General features: G+C 44.7%; 1 protein-coding gene across 2 annotated transcripts; it reads left to right on the forward strand.

Moving 5' to 3' along the window:
* Nucleotides 1-3,888: 3,888 nt before the first annotated feature.
* LOC307211327 (gametocyte-specific factor 1-like) lies at nucleotides 3,889-21,235 on the forward strand. Of its 2 annotated transcripts, XR_013836379.1 has the most exons (10): nucleotides 3,889-3,980; nucleotides 4,930-5,000; nucleotides 7,890-7,965; nucleotides 8,976-9,076; nucleotides 11,676-11,802; nucleotides 12,578-12,661; nucleotides 12,955-13,018; nucleotides 16,358-16,452; nucleotides 19,241-19,364; nucleotides 20,839-21,235. XR_013836379.1 is itself a non-coding variant. In XM_079967881.1 (9 exons), exons 2-9 carry the CDS (start codon nucleotides 4,989-4,991, stop codon nucleotides 20,850-20,852), a joined length of 573 nt encoding a protein of 190 aa, XP_079824007.1. In that variant the 5' UTR covers nucleotides 3,890-3,980; nucleotides 4,930-4,988; the 3' UTR covers nucleotides 20,853-21,235. The 2 variants fall into 2 exon arrangements, 1 of the variants encoding a protein (XP_079824007.1); XM_079967881.1 differs by lacking the exon at nucleotides 19,241-19,364 and having other exon boundaries at nucleotides 3,890-3,980.
* The last annotated feature ends 889 nt before the right edge of the window (nucleotides 21,236-22,124 follow it).

The following is a 22,124-nucleotide window of genomic DNA, read 5'->3' on the forward strand; positions in this document are numbered from 1 at the left end:
CAGCAGTGTCTGGGTGGAAATCAGGAAAATGTCCTGAAAAATCCAAGCGTATGGCAGTCCATGTAGGTAGTGCTGCTTATACCATTTCCCCATAAAAATAGATCAAAAACCGTATTTTTAAAAAGCAATTTTGCCCAAAAACAGTGTGATGCAGCAGCAAAAAAAACTAATGCTATTCTAGGCTGCATCAACAGAAGTCTAGTGTCCAGATCAAGGGAAGTCATAAGGTAAAGGTAAAGGTACCCCTGCCCGTACGGGCCAGTCTTGACAGACTCTGGGGTTGTGCACCCATCTCACTTAAGAGGCCAGGGGCCAGCGCTGTCCGGAGACACTTCCGGGTCACGTGGCCAGCGTGACATCGCTGCTCTGGTGAGCCAGAGCCGCACACGGAAACGCCGTTTACCTTCCCGCTGGTAAGCGGTCCCTATTTATCTACTTGCACCCGGAGGTGCTTTTGAACTGCTAGGTTGGCAGGCGCTGGGACCGAGCAGCGGGAGCGCACCCCGCCGCAGGGATTCGAACCGCCGACCTTTCGATCGGCAAGTCCTAGGTGCTGAGGCTTTAACCCACAGCGCCACCTGCGTCCCAAGGGAAGTCATAGTCCCACTCTATTCTGCCTGGGTCAGACCACACTTGGAATACTGTGTGCAATTCTGGGCACCACAATTTAAGAGGGATGTTGACAAGCTGGAAGATGTGCAGAGGAGGGCACACAAAATGATCAAGGGTCTGGAAACTAATCCTTATGAGGAACGGTTGAAAGAGCTGGGTATGTTTAGCCTGGGAAAGAAGAGACTGAGAGGAGATATGACAACCATCTTCAAATATCTTAAGGGCTGTCACATGGAGGAGGGAGCATGCTTCTTTTCTCCTGCTCTTGAGGGCAGGATCCGAACCCATGGATTCAAGTTACAGGAAAGGAGATTCTGACTAAACATCACAAGGAACTTTGCGATGGCGAGAGCTGTGAAATGACAGTAAAACAAACTCCCCCGGAAGCTGGTGGACTCTCCTTCCTTGGGGGTTTTCAATCAGAGTTGGATGGCCATCTGTCACAGGTGCTTTAGCAGAGATTCCTGCATTGCCGGGGGTTGGGCTAGATCCCTTTCCAACTCTCAGATTCTGTTATTCTAACTTTGGGCAAAACTAATAAAAGCTCAACAACTTTTCTGTCTGTAGTTTCACTGTTTGGAACTTGGCAACCCTATCTCACTCAATCACTCACCTACACCTTCACTGCTCACCTGAACCTGCGCCCCCCCCCAGCTGTGTAAAATCCGCCAAAAATGAGTATTTTACCAAGTCATCTAATGTTGGCACTATGGTTACTACTCTTTCCTCTAGAAAGGTTGTTCCAACAGCAGCAAAGCAGGCAAAAATTCAAGAGCAGCTGTTTTGCCAATACTGAGATGAAGGGACCTGTAAAACATTCACCCATTGAATGTCTTTTGTACAATGAAGCTATCAAACGCACAATACTCCACTACAATAATAATAATCGTGGGACCTGACAGCTAGAATTCTGAATAGAATGTATGGTTACATCATTGTAGCTAGTTTCTACTAATGGAGACTAGCCTAAAAAGGAGCAGGAAATAAGCCACTTATTTTAATGGAGGCAAAGACTTGTGAACTGTGTCTGAGCTAGTTTCACCTTCAACTGACAGGTTTCCAAAGGACCAAACAGAACAGTTTACACACCAACAGCCCCTCCTCACAATAAATGAAAGTAATGAATGAAGGCTGAGTTAGAGCTGTTCTCTTGAAAAGCTCTATTGAGTCTTTGATTGAAAATTCTATCTATTTGAGATGTGAGTTAATGATATTTACGGGCCATTGAGTAACACTGCTAGCAATTTTACTGTGATTATTACAGCTTTAAAATGGATCGGGCATTTTGACGTGTCTGAAACAAATGGGAGGCAGGGATACTCTTATACAAAGCAATCAGAGAATGGGCATGCAGTAAACTAAAAAGACAGCTTCACACACACAGAAGTTTAAAGAAAAAAAGGTGCGGGTGAGAAGACAGATGCAGCTGTTCCAAGAAAAGTACTGTACAAAAGAACTCTTCTATATATGTGTGGCTGTCTTACATTTTACTTATGGCCAAGGTTTTTCTCCACTTACAGAACAAGTCTATGCCCGTTTCCCCAGAATTCTAAGTCTTCAATGCAATTTATTCCTGATAAACATGTGTAAGGCTGTTCCAACAAACCCTTGAAACCCTTGTCCATATCCTCAGAAAAATGTCTTTATCCCTCACATGACACATTCAGATCACCCCACTTGGACTCCTAGGAGTGACCTTACCTCCTTTTCAGTCTCCATTATGCTCCATTTTTTAAACCTTTTGCCTGTATTCCCAGACTGACCCAACTTACTGCATTACTTCTGTTTTCTGGATCCCTTGACCATGTTCCTAAAATGTTCCTCTTCACCCACACCCTTGGCCATACCCCCTCGAGTGCAAATGAAGGCCAGCCAGGCACATTTTGCACCCAAGGATGGTCAAGTTATACCCGAGACAAATCTTAGGCTGCCTCCCTAACCAAAATATTAGAAAAATGCTCATCTGGTGGTCTCCTTTCCTTCCCCACCCCTGGGCTAACTTTGTATCATTTAAGTATTTTAAATTTGTAAAATTGCCTCAGCAGAAAGGATTTAAGCCCAACAGCTAACTGAACAACTAGCCCTTCGCCTGCTGTCCTTTCACGGTGCCCAAAATGAGACATAGCCCCACGGCCGGATTTATGTATAGGCTAAGTAGGCTGAAGCCTAAGGCCTCTAGATCAAGACTCAAAAGAATTAAAAATGAATTAAGGGCCACAATGTCTCAAGAGAGGTTGTCTGCACTGAGCATTCTGTACATTGAAAGTGACAAACTTAGACAGACAAATTTTGATGAAGTTTTGGATGATTTTGCTATGTGAGGAAGGCTAGGAAAAAAACATTTTAGCCTTACTGTATTTGATGGTTGTAGTTTACTTCCATTTTAAAACTGACTTTTTAATGACAGCATAAAGTAGATTCTAAAAGTGCCACACTGTCAGATAATCATGATCATAATATTTACACTTCCCAGGCAATATAATTTGTAAACTCAAGGTTTTTTTTGAAGGATGACATTACAACTTCGTTTTCCTAAAAATGTATGCTTATTCCACAACAGGTTTACAAAGTTCAGTAATTGCATAAGTTTTTCAGTGTTAATTCTATGCATTCTTGAAAATCACCATGGTATTTAAGTTAAGAATAACATCTTATGTCCTTTAGAGGAGAAATTGAGAATTTCAGAATTTTAAATACCCATCACCATCCTTCTCATCACTCAATTTTGTTTATAACACTTCCACGTTCTTCTAGACGTGAGGGTGGGGGATGGGGGGGCTCACAAGAGGAGTAGCCGAGGGCCGCTCTCCATCTAAATCCGGCCCTGCACAGCCCCCCCCCCCCCGCCCAGGGCTGCCCTCAGGCGATGGTGGGATTTGTATGCCCCCCCCGGCCCGCCTCGTGACGGACGGAGACCCGCTGGGCGCTTCCCTCAGGCGCCGGCTGCGCTCTGCCGCCCTATGGGACCACCCCCCCCCCGCTCACGCCCCCTCAGAGCATCCACGCCTTTGACGTCCCTCCAGCCAGTTAGGCAAGGAAGACCCACCCCCCCGAGGGAGCGGCACTTTGATGGCCCACGAAGGGCCGCTTCTCACCTAACATCCCTTCTGGGCATCAGCGGGAGCAGCCTGCTCAAAGGCTCCCTCCGCCTCCGGCGCCCCTTCCGCCGGGGCTGCGCGCGAGCCGGGCGCCTGAGGCGGGGGGGGGGCGCGGGGGGTGGAGCCAAACTGGCGCCGCGAGGCGCGCGTGCGAAAGCAGCGGCAGAAGGCAGAGAGGCGAGTGCGCACGCGCGGTGGGGGCGGGAGAGGAGCGGGAGAGGAGGCGCGCGCCTTGGGAGGAGAGCGCCATTTCCCGGGCGAGGCCGGCGGGTAAGGCGCCTCTTCCAAGGCCTGCAGGCCGGGGGGGGGAACCCCCTGGGAGGGAGACCCTGTAAAGAGGTGCAAGGGCGCTAAAAGGGCCGGGTAGAATTTCTGTACAGTGGTACCTCAGGTTACAGACGCTTCAGGTTGCAGACTCAGAAATATTACCTCAGGTTACGAACTTTGCCTCAGGATGAGAACAGAAATCGTGTTCCGGCGGCGCAGCGGCAGCGGGAGGCCCCATTAGCTAAAGTGGTACCTCAGGTTAAGAAGTGTTTCAGGTTAAGAACGGACCTCCAGAACGAATTAAGTACTTAACCCGAGGTACCACTGTAGTTGCTAACTAGAATAAGCTATGGTGGTACCTCAAACGTTTCAAAAGAAATCGAAATGAACTGCTGTCCTGTAATGTGCAAGCCTTTTCCAGGCAGGGGCGAATCCAGCAAGTATCTTATGTTTTAAGTTGCTGCCCCCGTGCTATATAGATCACACAGGATTCTTGTCAGGACATGATAAAGTAAAAAAAAAAAAAAAAAAGACTGCGTAACATTGGGTCCTCCAGACTGGGATGCCTACTTGAATAAAATATTGGGACTCTTCATAAACAATCACATGACATGGCGCGCACCCCCCCCCCATATGAATAGGAATTTTCTTCAACTTAGTGGGTCCCAGCCCCCTCAAATATTTTATTGGTACAAAGGGATCTCAGCCCCTACCCTAGGAATGGGCTCTTAGGCCTTCCTATTATCCTGGCCATTGCCCATACTTGATCAGGCTGTTAGGAGTTGTAGTTCAGCAACACACCTGTAATAATTAGTCTTGAATAGAAAAATAAATTGTGTGCCTCAAACTGGGTTCTCCCTCTGTCCATTGTCAGTTTTTAAAAAGTTAATAGATGAACATACATGTTTGGTTTTCTTGTCTGTTCTTTTCTTGCTGTTCCTGATCGTCCCAGCTGTGCTACGAATAGAATAATACTCTGAATTCAGACTGAGAAGAAAACAGAGACCAACAATGAGTCACAAGGTATATTTTAAACAGTTTTAAAGAATATTGGTGATTATGCTGCCAGGGCAGAGCAGGACTTTGGCAGCTTAGTTCCTCTTTGATCAAATTTTTCAGCTTTCTCTAAGGTGTATGTTGAGTTTACATAACCGAGGTAACTTAAAAATCTTTGGTACTAGCATCTTGGTTTTGATTATCATTAAAAATGTGCACATTCCAATGCCACTTATATTTAGATGTCCAGACTTTCCACAGTGCTAGTGGTATTGGGCTTAATGAGTTGAGGAACTTGAGCACAATGTGTGACGACTCACACATTCTCCAGTCGGATGTTACCGTAGATTCCGGCATATTAGACAACTTTTGAACCCCGGAAAATCTTCTCCAAAGTCGGGGGTCGTCTTTTACGCTGGGTATGGTTGTGGCAGGTGGCGACAGCTGTTGGCTTGGAACAGCGACGGGCAGAAGGGATGGTAAGAGCCGCCTCCCGAAGCAGCAGCAACCGCGGCAGCCTTCCCTACGGCCGGGGCCCGCCTGCCCTGCCACCATGGGGACTGCCAGATTCCCGGGGGGAGGGAGGGACTTCCACGCACCAAACACCTCGCCTTGGGTGCTGCTGCTGCGACGGCAGAGGCAGCGGAGGGGTGCACGCTCTGCCCCTGGCGTCGCTTGGCACCCTTGCACACTGGGGACAGGAAACAGCTGTGCAAGGAGGCCATCTCAATATGGGATAGATCCTGGGGGCAGGAATAGGTCTGCCTGCCTCTCTTTCCACACCTATTTATGGAACTCTGATTTTGTGTATGTGTCCATCTGCCTGGAGAAACAAAATGCAATGGTGCTGAACCCCCGCAGCATAAAGGCAGGAGTTGTTTGTTGCCCATTCCTGGGCATTCCCTTTGTGCCTTCTCTCTTCTCTCCCCCCTCTCCCCCATGCTGGGATGATCGTGGCTGCCAGCTCCTGACCCCTGCGCTGTGCCCACAGTCTTCCTCTTCCATCTCGGCCCACCTCCCGCTCGTCCTTACCCTCCGCTCGCCTCCAGGGTGGCGGGGGACGCAGAGAGCTCTGCCGCCCCTCCTCCCCGCCCTGGGCAGCCCTGTTGTTCTGTCACTGAGCGCTTGGTGGGTGGCCAAACTCTCTAATTTAACAGCAAAAGTTGGGGGGTCGTCTTATACGCCCAGTTGCCTAATACACCGGCATCTACGGTACCTTCTTTGCTGAGGCCTAAGGTTTACCTTTAAGGTTGCTAGAAAACCTATACTTAACATAAGCATCCCACTTGCTGGCCCCACCCCGAAAAATTGCAGAACACAGAAGAGTTGCACTTTTCTGTACTCCTTGTTCATATGGCTTAATTGTTAAACCATGTGGGTGAGAAGTGTCTGTTCATGAAAGTGGTATGAAAGTGAGGTTTTCCGCACTAACTGAATTTGCAACCCAATCTTGGTAAGTGTACTGCAGACATTGGCTGTGCATTCAGTGTAAACACCCACCCCATTTAAACTGTCTTTCGTAATAGTTGATCATATTATTGCATGACAAGTAAGACTTGCTACCAGGCAGGGAAGCTTTACAAAAGCTGCAGTTTTGGGGGTTTTTTGTTTTTGTTTCAAACACGTTTAGCTCCTAGAAAGTGGGTCTTCTGTGTCTTCCATTGCTACAGCCCTACATCGTCATGTCCCCATTGCAAACCCCACTGAATTGAAAAACAGATGGTGGTGTGATGGGGAGAAACAAGGTGAAATCTGGTGTGTACACAAGCCCTCATATACACAAATTAACACAGCCTTCCCAGTAGTTGCACCTGCCCTGTGCAGTGCCCTCCCATCAGATGTTAAGGAAATAAACAACTATCTGACTTTTAGAAGACATCTGAAGGCAGCCCTGAATAAGGAAATTTTTAAACGTTTTAATTAATTTTTAATATCTTACTGTGTTGTAATTCTTTGGAAGCTGCTCAGAGTGCCTGGAGTAGCCCAGCCAGGTGGGCAGCATTTAAATTATTATTATTATTAGACAGGAAATTGAAAAATCCCGTTATTTTAGGGAAGACTGGTGGCCTGTAATGCCAGCTTTGGCAAAAGTATAAAACTGTTTAAAATAATTGCCTCAAAATATCGGCTTTTGTGCAAAGTGAAGAAAATCAAGTAAGCCCATTAGGAAGGAAATACTAATTATTTTTGTTATTTGTAGGGAATACGGGGTTCATTATTGGGTTTCTGTATTACCCATTATATGGGACGCAGGTGGCGCTGTGGGTTAAAGCCTCAGCGCCTAGGACTTGCCAATCGAAAGGTCGGCGGTTCGAATCCCTGCGGCGGGGTGCGCTCCCGCTGCTCGGTCCCAGCGCCTGCCAACCTAGCAGTTCGAAAGCACCTCCGGGTGCAAGTAGATAAATAGGGACCGCTTACCAGCGGGAAGGTAAACGGCGTTTCCGTGTGCGGCTCTGGCTCGCCAGAGCAGCGATGTCACGCTGGCCACGTGACCCGGAAGTGTCTCCGGACAGCGCTGGCCCCTGGCCTCTTAAGTGAGATGGGCGCACAACCCCAGAGTCTGTCAAGACTGGCCCGTACGGGCAGGGGTACCTTTACCTTTACCTTTATTACCCATTATGAAAACTCAATAAAGCAATAAGGTGTATGTATTTTTTTTAAGTTTCCCCTGTTTTTTCGTAGCATTAGCCAGGTGTGTCTCTGATGGGAATGTGCTATAAAAGTGTATATGCAGGTAGGAGACTATACGTTTGCTTTTTGGTACAGTCATTCATGAGCTTTTAGAATTGAGGGGAAATTGAGGGGGAATAACTGCTCCATATATATGAGACTAGTTTATGTACATCTAATCTCTGTATGACTGAGTTTGCTTTTAACCGAAATGGTTTTTGTTACCTTCTGGTTTCTGGTCTTTAGGGCAGATATTATATCTCAGAGACTCAGCAGCATAGTTACCATAGCTTCTCTAATCTGGACATGGAAGACAACTATGGCAAGTACCAATTTTTTCTTTCTTCTTTTTGTGCTGATAACCGTTCCACAGTTTTGACTCTGTGTGGGAGACTGTTTCAAATATTCAGCTGTGAAGCTCACTAGAGGAGAAAATGAGGCAATAAAACATTGTGATCCATACAAAACTCTGCCGTTGGATAAATGCTTTATACTTAAGCACAGCATACATTTACTTAGCAATATACAATATGTTCTGAGCATGTTTTATTACTAGATTTGGTAGTTACGGTAGTTATTTCTCAGTGCAGCTGGGGAGATTCAGCACTGGGTGCCAAGGGGGCTGGAGGGGGGCACTTCGGCCACCGGTGAGATCTAGTTCATAGAGGATATTGCTGGTGATAATGATATAGAAGGAAAGGAAAGCAGTTTACACCTGATGACTAAAAGACCACCTCCAGACCTACTAAGAGGCTTCTCCAATCCCTTCTGGTTTTGACAAATGTAAGAGTATTGCCAAACTCCGTGTGGGTTTCTTTCATAACTGTGAAGACCAGAAATAGGATTTTCATGTTTTCTGAAGTAAAAGCACAGAGGAACCTGCAAAATCTGTAATATGATGCTCTGTAGCAAAGTCTTAATACAAAGGCACTCACACCAAGACCCACTTGTCTTATGAGACCATTGGGGAAAATGTAGCCATACCTCTTCAATTTCCTTGAAGAACTCTTTTAATTGGACTGCCTAATTGAGTAGCTTCAGGGATTCAGTTCCTTGGAACTTGCGCTTTATTTCATAAATGTGCTCATTAACGTCTGCAGCAGTCTTGCACCACTGAATACATTTTCTTTGTTTAGTACCCTAATCACCTAAATCTTACAAGTGGGTGTATTTAGCCACTAAACCTGAAGTAATTCTGCGGTTATGGAATACTGAGAACCAATAGCTTTTCTTAGTTATCTGATTAATTTCAATATATTAGTGTGTTCCCACTTTTTAACTGTGATACATCTTTTAGACCACAAAGCATGCTTCCATCTTTTTTTTTTCTAGTTGATCCTTCAGATCCTGATAAACTAATGCAGTGTCCATATGACAAGAATCATAAAATCAGGGCATGTAGGTTCCCATACCACCTTGTCAAGTGTCGTAAGGTAGGAAATGTAGATTCTATTATTGACTGTGTGGAGCCTGTATCTTGTGGCTTTATAGTTGACTTAAAAACATAAGAGCTTGCTGAATCAGGCCAATAGCCAATCTAGCTGGAGGGTGTCCGGGAGGGACACAGCTGCTCCGGCAGCAAACCCCACACTGCTTTTTCAGGCAGTACTGGGCCTGCGCATGTCAGCTGCGTTCCTCTCAGACGCCCTCAGGACACAGTTGCTCTGGTGTGCACCCCGCCCCACAGTGTGCCCTGCACCCTAGGGCACACATGCACACACACCCCAGGTGCCAGCAGGGCTTGCTACACCCCTGGAAAGAGGCAGCCCACCCCACTTGCTCAGATGAAGGCAGACGAGCAGGCAAGCAGAAGAAAGAGCACTTTCTCAGGCTCCCTCTGCCAGGGCCAGGGCTGGGCAGTCGAGGGAGTGGGCAGGAGCTCCTTTGCCCGAGCAAGTGGGCAGCCACCTTCCCTTCTTCCTGGTCCCTCCCTCCCTCCACAGCTCAGCCACTTTTTCAACCTTTTTCAGGGTTATTTCAGACATCATGATGCATCACTGTAGAGTGGTACATCAGGTTAAGTACTTAATTCGTTCCGGAGGTCCGTACTTAACCTGAAACTGTTCTTAACCTGAAGCACCACTTTAGCTAATGGGGCCTCCCACTGCTGCCGTGCTGCCGGAGCACGATTTCTGTTCTCATCCTGAAGCATAGTCCTGAAGCACTATTTCTGCGTTAGCGGAGTCTGTAACCTGAAGCGTATGTAACCTGAGGTACCACTGTATTTCAGTGCTTAGCTGGTGATACGCCATATTTACTCAAATCTACTTCTCACCTTTTTTCGCCAAATTACATTGCAAAAATTAAGGTGTGCATTAGATTCAGTGGCACATTAGACTCCAGTAAATATGGTTTTACAACATTGGAAAACCAGATATCATCCAGCCCTACTTGGGGCACTTCTACTTTCCACATTCCTCTTTTGGAAGAAATGTCCATTTATTCCTCCTCTCTGCTTCCTGTTATCTAACCAGCTTCTGATTGAGCTAAGCGGACTCATGAGTCTTTGAAAGCTTTGTTGGAAAGCTTTTTGGAAGTCCAAGTATACTGTGTCAGCTGGATCACCTCTGTCTATATGCTTGTTGATGGTTGGGATGTGTCAGTGCTGTTACTCTTTGCGGTTTGTGTGAGATGAATTTTATCAACTAAAGGACATTTTTAAAAAAGACAGTGTGGAGATAAACTCAAACCGCCCTCCAATTAAGTGCACACCAGCCATCTGACCTGATGCTCATTTTTTCAATATATCTCCAGAACTACATAATGGGTAGAGAAATGTTAGCCCTACAGTACTTGGTACTAGGATATATAAACCTTCCAATTGCAAGGTGGACTCTCACCCCAGAGGACAGGATCACACTTCAAAATGACCTTGACAGATTAGAGAACTGGGCCAAAACAAACAAGATGAATTTTAATAGGGAGAAATGTAAAGTATTGCACTTGGGCAAAAAAAATGAGAGGCACAAATACAAGATGGGTGACACCTGGCTTGAGAGCAGTACATGTGAAAAGGAGCTAGGAGTCTTGGTTGACCACAAACTTGACATGAGCCAACAGTGTGACGCGGCAGCTAAAAAAGCCAATGCAATTCTGGGCTGCATCAATAGGAGTATAGCATCTAGATCAAGGGAAGTAATAGTGCCACTGTATTCTGCTCTGGTCAGACCTCACCTGGAGTACTGTGTCCAGTTCTGGGCACCACAGTTCAAGAAGGACACTGACAAACTGGAACGTGTCCAGAGGAGGGCAACCAAAATGAGAGTGCTTACATGTCTAAGCAACTCTTCCTGACTCTTTTTCTGAAAAAGCCCTTGTTTCTAACTTTGCCTGAAAGCAGGCTCTTCTCCCACCCCATTCCTCCAGGGGAAGCCCTTGCTTACAAGCTAGACAAAGCCACCTGCTTTGTGAAGAGAAAAACTGCAATGGACCATGCTGCTGTCTTTAAGTAACAGATACAGTGGTACCTCGGGTTACATACGCTCCGGGTTACATACGCTTCAGGTTACAGACTCTACTAACCCAGAAATAGTGCTTTAGGTTAAGAACTTCGCTTCAGGATAAGAACAGAAATTGGGCTCCGGCGGCAGCAGGAGGCCCCATTAGCTAAAGTGGTGCTTCAGGTTAAGAACAGTTTCAGGTTAAGTACAGACCTCCGGTACGAATTAAGTACTTAACCTGAGGTACCACTGTATGCTGTTAGTGAAGGCATTGGTGAACTGATACCCAGCTAGCCTGACTGTTTAATCTCTTTACAATAAAATAATTAACACTTCATGGAAAGGAAAACACCACTGACCTTTCACAGCATGCATACACAAATCAAGACTTCAAGGTGCTAGGACAGAACTCCTGATTTCCTAGTTGATTTGCATGTTTGTGAGCCTTTTGGTGTGTTGTGTACTTGTTCTACAGCTAATAACTTTTGCCATGCACATAATCAGGGTTGTCTGAAATATACTTACTGTATATAGTTTGATAGTTCTGTATTGCATAGCTTTAAAATAAGATAGCCATGTCTTTGTTTTCTAGAACCATCCTGATAAAGTGCAGCAACTGGTCACATGCCCATTTAATGCCCGTCATCAGGTGCCCAGAGAAGAGATCAGTCAACACATATCAAGCTGTGATGACAAAAGGTGCATTGAGCAAGACATTGGTAAGAAATTTTTCAGTATGAATTAATGGCTGGCAGCTGCCTCTCACCTTGACTTTTAACATTTCAAAGGGATTGCTCTCAGTCTTCTATAATTCCTTTTTGAATCTATAACACATGTTTGTGGTGCCTGTTTGATTGTGATTTGAAGTAGTATGGGTAGAATGATATTTTTTTTCTTGCTGAGCGTACAAGTTTTTCCAGCATCTGGCTTCATCAGGCTAGTGACTTTTATTGTTGAATATTGTATCAAAAATTACTCACATTAAGATGAAACCTACTTGGCATTTGAGTTAATACAAGACAAGAAGGGCCAGGGTCTTAAAAATTGTGGGTAACTCACGCCTCCTGTTCACTAGATGTTTGAGGTCTCTTCTCCAGCAGGTAAGTTTGGCTATGCAAAAATGGACAAGATATAAAATAACCAATACAGCTTGGACAGCTTTGAACACAAAGATGGGTTCAAACCCCAAATCACAGCCATGAAGAAAACTTGTCCTTACAGGGCCAGCACAGGCATAATTCTGGCCGACCTCTTGTTAGACTCCTGTCGCCCACCACAGCTTTGCTGCTCAGTTTACAAAAATGTTACCTGTGCTTGGTCATTAAAGAATTGGGCAGATTAAGATGAGGGCGTTAGGAAATTAGGTCCATTTTTCTGTCACACCCGTAGCCAAGGAAGGGCTGTGCTGTTCTAGAAAAGGCAGGCTTGGTGCCCAGCACTGCGTTAGGCACTTCATACAATGCTTTTTCTCACAAATAAACTTCTTTCATTTAGCAATCCATGGGGATAGCCGCAGAAGAGAGGTTAGTGTGGTAAGCTCCTGGCAATCTCCTCCATGCGAAGAAGACTGGGACAGAGGTGAGACTCTGTGTTTCTCATACTTCTGATACTTTGCTAGAATATCTGCAAGACCAAGGGACTGTCCCCTCCTGAAATTGTAATGATCTTAGTAAGAAGGAATGCTTTTTTCAAACACCTGTTCTGCCCGAGCCATTATTTTCCAACACCTGTGCTGGAAAGAAAATGATATGTTGTAAAACTTGTGTTTGCTCAGGCAGAACTGCATCAGTTGTATTCTCCTTAGTAAAGTCTGGTGTTTATTCCATGCTTCTCATATGTGGCTTCAGTAATATTTTTGTTTTACCTGACAGACGTAGCAGGCCAATCGAACTCTGTCTTCATTTGGGGCACAAGCCACCATGGTGAGGCAAGCAGGTAAAGTTGGGTTATCCGGCACTGCGAAGATGAAGGTTATCTTCATCTTTTCCTTCCTTTGCGCTTGTTTGTTGTGGACAGAGAAGTAATTTTTTAAAAAAAATTTTTGGGGAGTTATCATGAACAATGTAAGCTTTTGCTTACACTTGTGGGAGATATGCCTCCTTCAGATCTTTGCATAGGTCTAGCACATGAGGGAGAGTTTTGATGAGTGTTGAGTGAACTTTTTCTATATTGAGAATGGCAGTGTGCAGTACAACCTAACAGTAAGTTGCACTCCTCTTGCTCTGTGCAGGATGGCTTCTCTCCTTTTTTGGAGGCACAAATGATAGTGATTTCTTTCACTACTCAGGAAGGACAAGCTTGTCTTTCCTCCATTGTGTTGTGTGGGTTGGCAGGATGACAGCTCTCATGATACTGAGGCTTATTTCATCTAAGCTTTTCTTGCTGTCTGCCCCTGCCCCCCAAACACTCACACACACACAGTTCAACCTTCCCCAACCTAGGTCAGATGGGAGTTGTAGTCCAAAGTTTCTGGGGGGTGCCAGGAATACTGGATTGGGGAATACTGGATTACAGTGGTACCTCTGGTTACGTACTTAATTCGTTCCAGAGGTCCATTTTAACCTGAAACTGTTCTTAACCTGAAGCATCACTTTAGCTAATGGGACTGCTGAGGCCATGCTATATTGACCCAGGAACAGCCACAGCTAGTGAACTAACCTAAGCTTGGACATAAGCACTCCTAGCTAAAGCAGCTACTTGAGACAGATTGGAATTCAGGGTGGGATTCAGCTAACAAGCCCAACTAGGGATGAAACACAGCACAATTGCTGGAACAACACCCCCAATTTGGACCCGTGGGAGTATAGTCTCTGAGACAAGACACTGCACCTTCTGAGAGAGCAGTCCTAGCAACAACCAGAAGTCTTGGTTGATAACCACTGTCAGACAATTTTTCGATCCCTGGGAAAACTTTCTACTGTTTCCTAGCAATGAGCCTTGGGGGGTGCTCCTCCTTGGCATGAGAACTGCATTATGTTGTAGATCCAGTACCTTGGTTAAGAGCGGTAGTCTTGTAATCTGGGGAACCGGGTTCGAGTCTCCGCTCCTCCACATGCAGCTGCTGGGTGACCTTGGGCTAGTCACACTTCTTTGAAGTCTCTCAGCCCCACTTACCTCACAGAGTGTTTGTTGTGGGGGAGGAAGGGAAAGGAGAATGTTAGCCGCTTTGAGACTCCTGAAGGGGAGTGAAAGGCGGGATATCAAATCCAAACTCTTCTTCTTATTCTCCATCTTCTGAGTCTGACAGTCCCTAGTCATAATGGACTGTGGCAGGTAGGCGGTTCCATGCATCTCCTTCTCCCTAGCATTGTTTCAGTTGCAGTGCTAAAAGACCAACTGCCAGGCAGCTGTATAAAAAAAACCCCTGGCAACATGTTTAGTTTGTCATGACCCATCACAAATAATCCTTTTAGCAACTGGGAATCTGTAGACTATTAGTGCTCAGAGTTGGAAATAATATTGTCACCTGCAAAGTGTAATCACAATTTAAAGGTGGAAAAGCAGGAGTAATGTCTGGTCTGTCTCAGCCTTATAAATTGGCTGCTTCCATTGTATTAACTGTGGATAAGCAGCGTGGTTTTTATCTTTGTCCCTTTTAAGCACATAACAAACACTCAGCATGAATGTGTTTCAAGACTAGTTAACAAGTTGCTTTTCAGTGTTTTAAACCTTGTTATTTCAGTGACCAGAGCTTTTACTTTGTTTACTGCACTTTATCTTAGCCTGAAGAGTGAAAAGAGCATTTATAATCTGCCCTTCACCACCCAAAAGCCCCAGGGCAAAAAATGCATACACTTTAAATTAACATGAAGCTAAAACAAAATGCAGCAACAATATAGGTAATTAACACAAAGAAATCACAGAACAATAAAACTACAAAGCAGCAGTTAAATCAAAGCACTCTCAGTGCACCTCATCCCTGTCTAGAAGCCTGTCCAAAGTGATCGGTGCTTCTTCACCTGACTGTAAAATGTGTTGAGGTGAGATGGACCTCAGAGGGGAGGTCATTCCAGAGAAGTGAAGCTGCCACAGAGAAAGCTCTCCCATGGGCCCCCACACCACAAACCTCATTGGGCATGGAGACACCAAAAATGCCCCCCCCCCCCAACTCGTAAAGCACAGGCAGGTCAATGTGAAAGGAGGCATTCTTTCAGATGTCTGGAATTAAATCTTTCAGAGCCTTCATTCTCATCATAGGCACCTTAAATCAGGCCCAGAGGACAGTTGGCACCCAAAGAAGTTGCTTCAAATAGGTATCATATGCAGACCATCAGCCACACCCATTAACACCCTATCTGCTGCATTTTGCACCTCTTGCAACCTCAAGACTGTTTTCAAGGCCAGTGCCATGTAGAGTGAATTGTGGTAGTCCCGCCTGGAATTTCTCAGGGCATGGATAACTAGCTGAGCTATAGCTGTTCAAGGAAGGCCTTAGCTGGCAAACCAACCAAAGCTCAAGCCGCCTAAGCTTCCAGTGACATAGGTGGCTTCAGGACAAGTCCGAAGCTACAAATCTGTTGTTTCAAGGGAAGTGCAATGCTGTCTAGAGCAGGACATCTCTCCAAATCATGGACCAAGGAACTCCGCGTCCACAGTGCCTTCCATTTTTTAGTCTGAGTTTCTTAGCCTTCACCCAGCCCATCATATTTATCATAATTATTTTTTACTTCTTCCTTTCCCTTCACCAGGACAGCTTAAATGAATAAAAAAATAAAAAGTTAAAAAACAGATTACAAGTATATATTTCAGGTGTCAAAGACCAGGGTTTTATTTACAGGTAGGTAGCCGTGTTGGTCTGCCGTGTTGGTGCATGCACACGAAAGCTCATACCAATAACAAACTTAGTAGTTCTCCAAGGTGCTACTGGAAGTAATTTTTTCTACAGGGTTTTATTTGTTACCCTTCTGTTTAACACTATTGAGATATCGGAGAGCTGTTGCAGTGTAATTATTAGGTGTGATCTGGAAGCTCCCAATGGACTTCTCTGCTATGTATTTACTGAGTGACCTTCAACAAGCCACTCTCTCAGCCTTAATTCTCCATCTCTAATATGGGAATGATACTGCCCAAAGGATTACTGTATGTGTGTAGTAGATGGCACTGGCAAATCTGTTTTTTCAAATACATATTTTAGAGCAGGTAATGCAGGAGTGGCCTGTATGGTGGTTGTGGTTTGGTTTGCTTTGCTTTGCTTCTTAATGGATTATGTTTCTAAATTACTTCACATGTGTGAAATAAAAAGGAACACATTAATTTTTCATTCCTTCCCCACAGTTCTGGATCAAGCCCAGCCGTGGGACTTAAGAACCAGCTAGCTTCAGGACTACGAGCTCCAAGGTCCCTGCCACATGTACTACCATGGAAGAACAGTAAGTGATGCTGGAACTGTATCCATAGTCTACATTGGACCATGAGGTCCCCTGTCACTTTAGTGTGGCCCCTTGACTTGCTAGGTGGGTGGAGCCAGAGCAATAGATGTAAATTTGACTGTAGTACAGTAAGCTACTTTCTATACCCCCTTGCATACCCCTCTCTGTCTTCCATGCAGACAAACAAGAGGCATCATCACAGCTCAGTATCACATTCCAGCCTGGCAAAATCACTCCAGGTGCAAAGCAGGGTCAATGAAGGGAAGAATTCTGAGGGCCAGAGTGGTCTAGAGGGTTACATTTTAGTCTGAAGTTTCCCACCCTGGCTTAGTGTTAAATCTAAAATCAGGCTTATCTCCCCCAGTCAAGCAGCAAGTGATAAGTCATAGAAGAAACAACACAGGCTTGTGAGTTTTGGGTAAGACAAACCATGAGGCCAGGTTCACACATAACTAAGACAGCACCATGGCTTGGCCCCTGTTAGTTCAGCTGCATTTTGCCCATTGATTGTATATATGAATGGGAATGTTGAATGAAGAGTTTTAGTTTTGCTAGTCTAACTGGACAAGAGAGGGCACTGTTTGCCTCTGCCTGCTGACAAGCAGCTGCCTTGAAATACAAGTTTAGGAGTGCTTTGGAAGAAGCCCGTCTGGGAGCATAAATAGTATCTGGTATTTAAGTGAGCCCAAAACAGTTGTGGGGGTTTTCAGTATCCCCTCCTGCTAAATTCAGTGGCAGCTTTGTGGTGAACAGCTGCATTAGGTTTACAAAGTCTCCCCCTCTTCAGATCTCATGTGCAGTAACAACCAGGAATGTGTTTGCATGGAATTATTTTTGTCCCCTTCCCGGGTGAAGTGGCTGAGCAGCTCAGCATTCCTCTCCCCCACCCCTTGTCCTATCCCTGTGGTGACAAAATGCCCCTTCCCTCTTAAGGGTTGTGGATACAAGGAGAAGTGTGAAGGTCTTTCCATTCTTCTGTTTCCAGACTTCAGCTTCTTCCCATGGAATACCGTATTTTTCGCTCTATAAGACCCACCAAACCATAAGATGCACCTAGTTTTTGGAGGAGGAAAACAAGAAAAAAAATATTCTGAATCCCAGAAGCCAGAACAGCAAGAGGGATCTGGCTTATGGAGCCTGCATTCGCTCCATAAGATGCACACACTTCCCCTTTACTTTTTAGTAGGGGAAAAGTGTGTCTTATAGAGCAAAAAATATGGTATGTGTGAATGTACTATTTTTCATGCAAGACTAATAAATATGGTGGCAGCTCCTATGCTAACAGCTGCAGTAACTAAATTGGTGGCAACACGCTGTAGCTTTCTGCAGTGACTAGTGAGCTTTCCCCAGCTGTGCCCTCCCTCTCCGTGCTGAGAGTAGAGGCAGTGCTCCGTAAATGACAGAAAAAACAGAGAAATTAATTCTCGTGTGTGTGTACATCTATCTACAGTGGTACCTCGCAAGACGAAATTAATTCGTTCTGCGAGTTTTTTCGTCTTGCGATTTTTTTCGTCTTGCGAAGCACGGATTTTGGAAAAGCTTCAAAAATCACCAAAGTCTTCAAAAACCTCAAAAAAGGCTACCACACCGCGTGCTATGAGTTGCTCCTCGAAGTCAAGTCGCAACTGCACCCCCTGAATGCACGGTTTTAAGAAAAAGGAAACAAACTTGCAAGACAAAGGAAACAAACTTGCAAGACGTTTTCGTCTTGTGAAGCAAGCCCATAGGGAAATCCGTCTTGCGAAGCAACTCAAAAAACGAAAAACTCTTTCGTCTTGCGAGTTTTTCGTCTTATGAGGCATTCGTCTTGCGAGGTACCACTGTATAATAATTCCTTATGCAAGACTTCCTGCTTTGAAAAAATGGCTATCACTTAATATGGATACATTATCTTTTACACCCTTTAATTATCATGCAATCTAGCCTTCCCCAACATAGTTGCCTTCAGCTGAAATAAAGAAAAAATGCTTTGTTCCTCCTCCCTTCCCTGGCCCCATTTTGCCTGATGAAGACAGGGATGGGGAAGTGTGGCCCTCCAGGTGTTGGCAGCTCCCCTGGTGCTAAATACCATTAGGGTCCAGAGTGTTGAACTACCCAAGAGAATCTGCAGTACTGCACTTGAAACCCAGTCTTGCTAATGTCAAAAGCTATTGGCCCTAAGAAGTTTTACTTTCCTGCTGTTTGCTCATGGGAGGCTGATAGAGGATGGACGGAGCACTCCCATCTATCCAGCTTACATAAGTAATAATACAGGCTGGCAAAAATAAACATTTGCAGGCTGGAAATGCAGCCAGCTGGCAAATACGAATAGGCTACTACTTTTTAAGTTGCTCAGCAACATTCATGTTAAAAATACCTCTGGGGGTACATTCACTTTTTATAATAAAAAATGTGGGAGTTAAGTATTCCTGCTGTACTTAATCTAAGCTTTTCCTTAAGGCTAAGGGGATAGGAAGGATCTGCAGCTGCCCAAAGGTTTTAATTTGAAATTTAGAGATGTGCCCTCTCTAAATTTGTCACTCTTTAGGTTATTGAGAGATGGAACTCCATGTTGCAGCTTCTGTAATGCTGCCCTGCCTTTTCCCTTCTACTCTGTTGGAGCAGCTGACAACAATGGAGCCTGGAAATATTTTTTATTTGCCCCAGGCCAATGACTAATTCTGAACACACTTCATTCAAGGGACACATTCTTTCCTTGTCCACCTGGAGGGGATTATGGCAATGAAGAGGTGGAAGAACATGAGTTCTGCTTTCTAATATGAAATTATCCCATCTTTCTTGACAATAGCTTTATAGGAAGAACTGGGAAATGCTATGAGCAAATATTTGAGGTATATGCAGGCGTGGTCAAAGAAAGGAGCAGGAGCTTGGCATAAACAGGAAACAGTTTTCCTTGGACCACCTTCCTGAGGGTGAGAAGTGGCTTTTAAAACATACAGAAAGACTAGAGGGAGACACCTCTGATTTGAAGCTGGGTAAAGTGGAAATCAGAACAGGCCTGACCTACTTGTTGGTTCATAAGACCTCTTAAAACCTCTCCACATTTGTATAACTAGTTTCAAATTCTGCAAAGTGCCCTTTAGCTTGTCTTGTGGTGTGTGCACACAAATCACCTTCTGCTCTGGTTGTGTGGAGCCAAGTTAAGTGAAAGGAAGTGAGAGGCATTAATGTAGTCTTAAGTTAATCAAGGAGATAACATAAGCTGCTGGGTTGAGTCATGGTGCAGTTGAAAGTACCTTAGAGTAGTTCTGCATTTTAAAATGCCCCATTAGGCACACTGTTTTTAGAACAGCAATTCAAACATCCCTTCTTTTTCTCCTTTTTCCCTTTTTCAATTCATAAAATTTAATCATCTAGAAAAGAATTGCCTAGCAGGACTCATGTTTGTAACACATTTTGTCCACATTCTTTAGGAAAGCAAAACTCAGTACTGTAGAGTACAGTATATAAAATTTTAAACCTCTAAGCTATTGTCAACTTTTGGCTGTCACTAATTCTGCATTTTCTTGAAGGATGGAAATAATAAAGATTTCCATGTGTTCAGAGGATTGTCAACTTGGTCCCAGATTCAGAGGATGGAAAATATCAAAAACCTCCACTCTGCACTGATAAATCCCATTGGACTGCTGATAATCTAAGCTTGATGAGTGATTGACAGAGTTAAATCTCTTAAAATAGATGGCTTTGAAAGGAAGATACCTCAAACACAGTGGAAAATTCAGTAATTCAATATCAAACTTTCAGAATCCAAACTTTGTAAATATGGTCATTTAGGTAGTCTGAATACCTTGTTCAGGATAAATCACTGGTGCTCAGAGATAAAGCAGTTAAATATATTGTGATGTGCTTCTTTTTGACCCAAGAAGATGAATTTGCCTCTGGATTTCACTCCTCACATGTTGTTTAGTACCTGTCTCAGTTTGATAACCTTGCTACCATCATATGGCTCTTTTCTTGAATTACTCCAGAACTGCTACTGCAATTTCAGTTTAGCAAGAACTCAGAGAATGCATTCTTTGCCTGAAGTTAAATACAGGAATAGTGTGACAGAGCTCATTTTGTTCAAGTAAACAGCAAAACCCTTCCCCAGCTCGTTCATATGGCTGTAAGAAGGTATAAACTCTGTTATCTTGTAATGCATATCAACAAAGAGTGGTACAGATTCTGTTTGCTTGCAGTTTGAGTGTTTAACCTGTTGTGATATTTTTGCCCTCCCTTCATATCTCTGGGAGCAAGTAAACTATGAGAAGGATCGGTGGTGCTGTTTTGAGGTAATGGCCTTTATGTTAGTGGGATCACAAAGCCATTTTGCCTGACACATTGTGCGTGGATTATCATGGCTTCCATTTTAGGGCCTAAAATTGCTTGCTTTTTATTTAATTGCAGATGCTGCAAATTGAGGACTGTGGCAGAAGCTCTCCCCTCCAATGACTTATCAAGAATTTTGGCAAATACACAATTTGGCCACTGATAGTTCCTTCAGTTAGGGTTACTTCAATAGAAGGGGCATGTTTAGTTGCTGAATAAAAATTAGAGGTTTATTTGGAGAATGTAAACATTCACCCCAAACAGTTGCGTTGTCAAGTTTCAGCCCCAAAATACTTCCCAGCTACCTTTGTAGATTTTTTTCTGTTGGCGTGGTAATTCTAGATCCTGAGGAAATGGCTACTTTGATTTCTGTTGAATAGTTAAATTTATCCCTTTTTTTCTGACTGCGTTTCTGCAAAAAGAAATTGGCTGTATATAATTTAAAAGCAATTATTAAAAGAATTCTAGTTAATAATATGTTGCCTCATTGATCTCTAATTCAAGAAAGACCGCTTACTCTGAAAACTGGTAAAGGCTAGTGGGATCAGTGTTGCTATTAGGACATTTTAGAGTTTGGACTGCCCCCACTTTTATTTTAAAGTGTTAACATGTATTGCTTCGTTTAAATTCAAAACGTGGCAAGCAGGCCCTGCTGCATTGGGAAGACCCTCTTGTTCATTCTTCTGAGTTGGGCCCTGGACAGACCTTTGCCCCAAAGTCCTGCTCTGACTGCCCCGCAGGGTGGTATCCTATAGCCCTCTTTCAAATATTTTCAGGACTGGCACTTTGGGGAATTGGTGTTGTGGAGCCTTAGCAGAGAGAGGAGGGCTGCCAACCCACGCTGCCTCCCGACCTTCATGTTCTTCCTTGTTTTAAGTGTTTCTTCCCTCCCCTGAGTGAGCAGGCAGGGAGTCACAGAAGCAAGCAGCACTAACGGCCAGAAAAAATGGGCCAACCAGCAAGCAACAGAGGTCCACCGAGGGCATCTTGCCCAGGCTCCCTCTGTTTGCTTGGTACCTAAATAGGTCATCATTCAAGCTTCCAGCCCATTGTATCTTGACAGTGTCAGCCGCCGCGGCTACCCACGGCTTTTTCGCCCATCGGCAACTTCATGAGGGAGAACACACCTAGAGACTCCATTGAGTTCATCTCCTTCTGCATCGCCTCATGCCATTTCCTGGCTTCTTCCCGAGGCAGTTTCTGAACATCTTCAAAACTCTCAGGTTCACACTGTGCCATTCCGACCCACACGCTAGTGACAGCAAACCTTTCGGGAGGTTTCCCCTTGGTCGTCCGAGCTGAACGGCGCAGCACCACTTCAGGAACCCCCTCTGACCCACTGGGGCCAGCCAGAACGTCCTTGG

The sequence above is a fragment of the Podarcis cretensis genome, assembly GCF_951804945.1.
Source record: "Podarcis cretensis genome assembly, chromosome: 2".
In the NCBI taxonomy this organism is placed as follows: Eukaryota; Metazoa; Chordata; class Lepidosauria; order Squamata; family Lacertidae; genus Podarcis; species Podarcis cretensis.

Excerpts from the sequence above, each read along its gene's own strand:
- LOC307211327 (XM_079967881.1), top strand. Across the intron at positions 7,966-8,975 it reads GGACATGGAAGACAACTATG|TTGATCCTTCAGATCCTGAT; the intron begins GCAAGTACCAAT and ends TTTTTTTTCTAG. Across the intron at positions 12,662-12,954 it reads CGAAGAAGACTGGGACAGAG|ACGTAGCAGGCCAATCGAAC; the intron begins GTGAGACTCTGT and ends TTTACCTGACAG.